We start from the raw sequence: 8,139 nt of genomic DNA, 5'->3' as shown, positions 1-8,139 counted from the left end.
CGTTAATTTCTTTATATTTTATAATTTTATATCTAACTACATTTATCTTTTTAGTTATTTGATTACATTTTGTATTGCTGTTTTTTATTTCATTATCTGTTAATTTAATAACTTTAACTTTATTAACTTTTTAGTTTATTTTATTTTTTAATTTTTATATATTTTTTATGTAAAAATTCGTAACATAAAATACACTTCTTTCAAACTAAGCTGCTTCTATCATCGATATTCGCATTCCTATCATAATTTCGAAAATTGCCAACCTTTTCTATAAATCATAAGTAAAAGCCAACTCAAATAAATTGTAATTTTCTTAAAAAGAAAAGTTTGAGTACCGAATTCAAATTTACTTCCCGGAAATATCACTACCTTCACCACCATAAAATTAAAACCAGTTTTCTTCATTATCAACATTTTATTTTTCCAGCGAACCATCAACGCAGCGCCAAACGCCACTTGCGTGTTACAATAAATCAAATTATTCAATGGCACACCATAAACTATATTCAGTAGTTAAGCACTGTTTGAGCATTTCACCGTCTCCAAGCTGGTAAGTAGCACCGTTTCTTAACTCTTATTTTCAAGTAGCAACGTTAGACAGCCAATAAATTTCCCATAATTCATGCTTACACACTAATACTCATAACACGCAGCACACTTTCATTTATAAGTGCCGCAGAGAACCTACACAAATTTTTACGTGCCTACATGCAGATTTTCCAAATTACTTTTCACTCATACAAACTTCAATCAATTTGTTAGTGATTAGTTTGATTCGTTACAGTTACGTTGTGGTTGCTCGAAAAGAGCTTAAAGTCGCGCCGCACTTTTGTGTGCTGAGCCACACTCTCATTGCAGCTTCGGACTTTAATAATTTTAACGACACTAAATTGTTTAGTTTGTTTAAAAAATTTCGTAGTGAAGGAGACAAGTGTCCCAAGATTGCAGTAGTTTCCAATTTGAAACTCTTATTTTTTGCATAGAATTTCAAATTCTAATATCGTTTACTAAAGTTTCAGAAACTCAACGAAATGGAAACCCGAACTCACTAGTTATTTTTAGTTCATAACAGTAAATTTCGCTGAAAATATTAACTTTTTGTTCCCTTTGGAAAACATTTCGAAGGGGCCTAACCTAATACATTAATAGTCGATATCTATTATAAAATCACTAGTCTCTAAGAGAAAGTTTGAGTAGACTTCTTACCTAGACTCGAATTCACAAACTTCTGCATCTTAATACTTATTTTCCATATCAACTAATAGCAACATAGGTGTTGAAATGTTTCAAAAACTCTTTTTCGAGAACAAAATATTAGAGTTTCACTCAGCGAGTGCATGGGATCGTAGAAACTTCCCTCAAATTTACATCCACCTAATTAAATAAGATCATAAGCCTGCCGGAAATTAGGTTCGAAGACGAATGTAAATTTGATTCGAAAATTATAATATTATTATTGAGACAATAGGGGCAATAGAGGCTTCCAATAACCCTTATAAAGACTCAAAAATATTGTGATTATTTTAAGTGATGATTGATAATAACTAAAAAAAATGTCTTTTCCGACTGATTTCTACATTTTAGCTATTTTGACATTCATTAATTTCCAATACTTAAATATCTGCCACAAATCGATTGAGGCCTTAAACAGAAACCCACTCGAGCAAATGATATCCAATTTAAGTCAGAGATTATAGAATATATGTGCGTGCATTTCATATAATTTTTATAGATTCTTATGAGATTTTTACTAAGGAATTTTCGTTTTAATACCATCTGCTAATATTGATGAGTTGGTTTTCTGAAATGAGGCTTCCGAAGTATTTATCTTTCAAAATTTGATTCCAACTTGGTTTTCATCCTTTGCATAATGCATAAACCATGGGCTCAGTTGCCGATTTTCTAAAATATTTCTATAGCTTCGTATTCCTTGTAACCGGAGTATTCAAAAAGTCTTCATATAAAATACCTCCGCGCTTTGGAAGAAGTATCTAAAACCTGTAGAATCTTCATTTTGTTTCACACAAAAACACAACCTTAAAGAGATATAGGTTAGGTTAGTTGGCTGATACCCCAGGTAGCGGGAGACTACTAAGTTCAGTCATTTGTGAAACTAGATAAAAAGACTCAATTTCAACTGAATGTCTAAAGCTATGAGATTCGAGTTATTTTGTCCTTAGCCTAGCAAACGTATGGCATTCGAGAAGAGAAGTAAATACTTGATTTTAGCACATCCTCTTCGAACTAGCTTATGCAGCTGATATCCAGTAAAATTTTCAATCTTACCGCAGGAATTCCGATCAGACAGTGTCCAGTTAGAGCTCATGTAACTGTTGAAAGGTGAACTTGGCTGAAAGCGAGGAACTCATTAGACCTCTTATGATTTACTATGAGCCAGAGGCAACTTGCAATAGTTCAGTTGTCTGATCAGCGAATGCTGAGCTTGCCTGAGGAACAACCTCTAACTAGAAAAATGAGGTTTTGGAAAATTCAGTTTAGTTATGTAGTTATGTAATCGAGCTACACTTATCTCGCACTCTACCATTTTTCTGGCATTTTATTTTTTCACTTCTTTTCCAATACTTTTCAACAAAGAACAAGCTATTTATTGGTGTGATGCAAGATGCTTTACCAACTACACTGTACTATATAAGCCCTAATACATCCATACATACATATGTACTTCAAATTCTTGTCTCTTTTCTGTTTTTGTGCTTCTTAAGGTTCGCTCCACATTTAAAAAAGTTACGCTGCTGCTTCGTTTACCTCCTAACCCATAATCGCGTCACATCAACGACCTTGAACTCTCCTGTCGCTGGTAACTTTTAATGATTCTCGAGCCGCGACGCGCTTCAGTGCTACAGTGTTGGCAAATAACTTTTGTCTTTTGCTTCTTATACATATATACGTATATACATATATATATGCCAAGAACACGCCTTAATTAATTATATATCTCTGTAGGTATTTCTTGAATATTTAGTTGAATTAAAAGTCAAAGTGACGCTTCAATAAGAATGCTGTTTTTCGGTGGATATATACTTAAATATATGCATATCTATTTTTTATATGAGCATAAGTATATAATTACTGGTAGATAAGTTTGTATATCTGTATGTACACTGCGTCTCGCCAGCAAGGTTCGTTTGTCAACCGCAACTCGCCCGCAATCGCCTTTTGACTTGACTCACTTTTGCGGTCTTAAGCGATCGTTTTTGGCTCGGCAGTCGATTCTATACGCCACATTCGATTTTTACGTTTTGTTCTAAAACACGTTTTAACTATTGTGGGTCTTCAAAGTGTGCTCCGCTTGACTTATGTGTGTTCTGCACAAACAAGCATATATTTGTCTACTTGTATATACATATATATACCTTAGTATAATAAACTTCACACAGCTTCCTTGTTTTATGATTTGGGAACTGGTTTGCTCAGGTTAGTCTCGCATTTTTTATTTGCTGTTTGACTTTGCTACGCTTCATGTTCATTTAAATACGCTCGACATATCGTTAGTTTTGAGACACACTTAATTACTTAATTTTTAGCAAATAAATTACTGATTTTTTGTCTTCAAGTATAGAAATTCTACATACATATACTCAAATGCTTGAAATACTTATTTACAGTACTGTACCGAAAAATATAGTATCTTAAACAACTTTGCCGAGATACTTAAATATTTGCATAGAATAGTTACAAAATCATTTTCGCAAGCAATAACTATATAAAATACAGAAAATATGAAGAGCTCCGTATCCATAAAGATGGACTTGAAGAGAGATCTGTCTAGTTCTAACACGTAACGACATATTCGGACGGAAATATGTAAACTCTACCCACTAATGCTAAAGTCTTAAATTTTGCACGTGTTTTTCGTTTTATACTCGATATATTCACCGAAAATTGTCCAAGTCTTGAATATTTTTGTCCTTGAATAACTACTTTATGAAAGGTTCTTTCCTTCATCAGACTAAGCCAGAAACAACTCAGTTGTCACACTTTTTACAAGCTTAGCGAATTGGCAGAAATAGATGTTACGTTAGATTAGATTAGTCGGCTGATCTATAGATATCGCACGTGGACCACTATATGTAGTTCTTTGTGAAGCCAAAGAAAACTTCTGTGTTTGAACTTAAAAATTAGTAACACGCTCAGTAGCCAAAACAAATTTGCTCAGGCGTTTAATTTACATTTACATTTCCACCAGTTCGGTGGATGACTGAAGATATTCTCTTTCAAGTGTTTAAGTCTTGACATTCCAAACGCGGGACAGTCAAGAAGAAAGTGTTAAGTTGTTTCCACCTCATATTCCTTCATACAGCTTCTGCAAATTGCCTCTAATAAGACTCTCACTCCTACAGTGTGAACGCCAATAAGGCAGTCGCTAGCCTTACTTAGAGAAAAGATCACTAAATCTCTTACGATCGATTTTGTCCCAAAAGGCTTTTTCGACAGCCCATGTACCGAACCGCCCCGCGCTGTCCAAACTTCCGCGAAGCCCAGTTATCAGAAAACAAAGAATGCGGAAGCACCGACGAGCTCTTATTCTACCGATTACGGTTATAGCGTGCATTTCCTAGCTAGCTAGCTCATCAGCTTTACAATATTCTGCAATTCCGGAGTGGCCTGGCACCCATACCAGTCTTATTCGAAAGACACTCGATGCAATTGATAGCGAGGTTGTCCTTGACCAGCCCTGAACGCTCTGTTAATGACTTCAAAGGATCCATGCACCTTGAGTATTAACAGTTTTTAAAAACTTTTCAAACTCAACCATCCTATAACGAACCGTTATAAGTCAAACATGTATTGAGTACACAACTACTTTATATTTCCCTTTCACTCGTAATAAGACTCTTTAGTGCCTTCAGCGATTTTTTTTTTTCGGTTTCATTTTAGTTCGATGGCTTCCCAACCCGCACTGAATGTTTTCTGACACTCACATACTAGTTGAATTTATGAATTTATTTATTTTTTTCTATATAATAAGAATATCCATATTTTCGCCACTCTTCAAAGTTTGCCTATCGGAAGTAACTAAACTAAAAGCAATTAACGAAAATTGTGTACTGGAGAGTAACATATCCATGAAAGGTCAGGTTTCACCAACAACACTTTCGAAATGTTCCTAAAATACAACCAATAAAAGTACACAAAGATCATGAAAATGTGCAGTTTTGAAATCCAGCGATAAAATTTGGACAGTAGAAACATTTTCGAAACTATACATACATATGTATATCACCAATACGTCTGGTACTTATATATGAGTAAACTTATTTCTGTAAACACGGATCTCTTCGCATTCAAAGGCACTTATCGTCATTTATCATTTACTTGTAATAACTTGTTACTTTTACCACTTAATTTCACTTAACACATTTGCCGTAAAATGTCAAAACAAAGTAAATTAACAGAAAACAAACAGAATACCCTACGAAATGGAACTCAGTCATATTTTACGAAACTTGCAATGCCTGTGATGTCCGAAAGATAAGCAAATAAATGAAAAGAAAACAAATAAATCAGAAAATTCATAAGCGTGACCATGACTGTGTATGTGTTTAAGTCCGTTGCTCCATTATAACGGGTAATGCCTTGACACTGTGCCACCGTGGCTCCACTTGAGGCATTCGAAGTTCATGCGTGGGCAAGAAGAAAGACACTTGAATGACAGTTTAGCGGATGCCGGAAAGTTAACATTATTTCACTTTTCTTGTAAATAGTTATGTCTGTGGATACAAATCTACATGTTGTTGTACAAGTTTTGTATATTTCTGCATATTCAAGTACAGTAAACGAAACTCTTAAATGCCCATTGACATTTTGTCACTTCCTGAATGTAAGCACTTCACCATTAAATGGTTGACATGTGTCAAAGTTAAAGAGACGGAGAGGGAAATTAAGAGTCGAAAAGTTAGCTTAAAAAGAAAAATAAACTTTCGCATTGAGTTCTTGACTTAATCCAATATTGGCTAGATTAGCTGGAACAAATGAGATCATTTGTTGTTAACAAAGTTAAGTGGAAGAGACAGAAACAGCTGATCGAATGTATGAGGTCGTTTTTTCGCAGTAGCTAAATACTGTTCTAATTGTTGGTTTAAATACTTTCCGACGGGAGAAGTTTATTAAAGTGACTCCAATTTCATCCGACCAAAATAAGTTTTTTTAAAGAAAGATGGAGAAGTAATATTTGTAGCCCGAAGTGTAAGCTACATACGTAGAAGTTAAAGTCCACAAGCTGTTGGTTTGTAGTGAGAAGTTCTTTTCAGGACTCTGAAGTATTACCATCAAATCTCGTTCGATAACGTATCGATAATTTTTTGAGAAAGATACATGAATCAAGGGAGAATTCGAAAAACGGTCGTTCCGAGGATTCGTCGAACTTCGTGCTTTCGCTCGAAGTCCATCGGGATCGCCAAGGAGAATCGAAACAAACTATATACGTGCGACTAACTATTTTTAGCTTTATTATCCCCGTTTTTAACATAATGCTAAATTTGAACACCCCCCTTGAAACATTTTTCGTTTTTCATTATTTTTTTATATATTCATTTAGATCTAACAGAAAAATCTCAGGTCATTTATGTGTATTCTTTACGATGATAGATGTTTTCTACTATTCTGAGGAGTAAAAGTACATATTCTGAAGTTGCAAAGATATATTATTGGAAGAACTCAAAGCTGGTTTTAGCTGCCCCTGAATTTTTTCCAGATTCCATCTAAACGTAAGAATTCGTCTCTATGATTTCATATATAACTTTAGTTATATACTCCGAGGTCCAAAATGGACTTAAGACTAAAAAAGGAGAAGTGATGGTCAAAGTTAGTCGAATATGATGGAGATCTTAGAGACGCAGTACTTTTACCATTGATCATACCTATCTCTGAAACTTCATCATAAACTTTACATTTTGAAAGTAACACAAACAAAAAGAGTCATAGGAAATATTCAAGACCCAAAAGAACAAGCGCGACAATACACAATATATTAGGAAAGTGAGGATTTTTGATACTTGTACGGATAGGTTTATACTGAAATAGTATGAAAAAGTTTAAAATAAAACCACTCTTACTTGTAATAGCGCAATCACCAACTGTATCGGTCCGCAACGCACCACCACCGTACCAATTGTAGTGGCACGCAAGCCACCACCAACACCGCCTTCACCGCTGCACAAGCTCAGTTCGGAGGCATGTCGAGCTGTGGCATTTGTCGAATTACTACCGCCGGCCGTGGCTAAAGCATTGGTGCTTGATGCGCCGGTCAGTAAGCCAACACCGCTAATACCGGCAGTGCCGCCAGCGCTGGGTGTCGGCGAGGTGGACGACGAGAGGGTGGGATAATTGTAGTTGTCATGCTGTTGCCGTTGTGCGGAGGGTGTATTCGAGACATTCGAGCCGGAATAAAGCGATGACATCGATGAGTCCAATGTGCGATGACGTTCCATATTTATTTATTTATTTCTGCTTTTAATTTTTCTTTTCTTCTTTGCGTTGCCTTTGATTTGTGCGCTGCAGTGCGGTTGGCGTGCTGTTGCAGTGGCCAAGAGGGTGTTGCTCTAGTACCTTGTTGTTGTGTGCTAATAAAATAATCGCGCTAGTTTGTTTGTGTATGAGTGTGTGCGTTTCTTATTTGTTGTTCTTGTTGTTGCAATTAGCTTTCCTTGCTGTGTATTTGCGACGGCTTTGCTTGCTCTGGGCTTTTCGCGTTACTATAATTATTGTGCGGCCTGTTGTTGTTTTGTATTCTGATTTTATGTAGTTGTTTTTGTAATTTTGTGTTCACATTGACTTTATTTTTTATATTTCTTCTCGTTGATAATATTTTTTTGCAATATTTATACTAAATATGTTTTATATCTCCGTGCTAATTTGGAAAATTTCATTTTGTTCCTTGGTTTGTTGCCTATAATTTGTCGTTTTTTGGTTATTTATGCTGGATTAAGAAAGAGTTTTAATAAATTATAGTTGTTTTTTTTGTTGAATTAGTCGCAATATAGTCGTTTGGTTTTTAAAAAATGTTTAAATATTTTTTTTTTCGTTATAACTGAATGTTGTATATTTTAGTTTTTAATATTGCTGTTTAGAAGATTAAAATTTTCATTTTAGAAAAATATATATATCACTCCATTTTTT

General features: G+C 34.9%; 1 protein-coding gene and 1 long non-coding RNA gene across 10 annotated transcripts in view; one reads left to right on the top strand and one right to left on the bottom strand.

Annotated features, from left to right (window-relative positions):
• Window positions 1–8,139, top strand: part of LOC108969569 — a 319,863-nt gene that overhangs the window by 214,030 nt on the left and 97,694 nt on the right. For both annotated transcript variants that reach the window (XR_001993403.1, XR_001993402.1), the window contains exon 4: window positions 428–550. This is a non-coding gene — a long non-coding RNA (uncharacterized LOC108969569). The remainder of the gene's footprint in view (window positions 1–427; window positions 551–8,139) is intronic.
• The window catches only part of LOC108969561 (titin-like), a 259,294-nt gene that overhangs the window by 182,211 nt on the left and 68,944 nt on the right, over window positions 1–8,139 (bottom strand). For 7 of the 8 annotated variants that reach the window (XM_018934361.1, XM_018934355.1, XM_018934356.1 and 4 more), the window contains exon 1: window positions 7,077–7,809. The exons of the other annotated variant lie outside the window; for it this stretch is intronic. In XM_018934361.1, coding sequence (XP_018789906.1) covers window positions 7,077–7,451 — 375 coding nt within the window. In that variant the 5' untranslated portion in view covers window positions 7,452–7,809. Of the gene's footprint in view, window positions 1–7,076; window positions 7,810–8,139 lie in introns of those variants that run through there. 8 annotated transcript variants of the gene reach the window in all.

The sequence above is a fragment of the Bactrocera latifrons genome, unplaced genomic scaffold (assembly GCF_001853355.1).
Source record: "Bactrocera latifrons isolate USDA-ARS-PBARC rearing strain unplaced genomic scaffold, ASM185335v1 scaffold_258, whole genome shotgun sequence".
NCBI classification, from domain to species: domain Eukaryota; kingdom Metazoa; phylum Arthropoda; class Insecta; order Diptera; family Tephritidae; genus Bactrocera; species Bactrocera latifrons.
The sequence above is the reverse complement of the archived record's forward strand: the minus strand, read 5'-3'. Positions and strand labels throughout refer to the sequence as shown.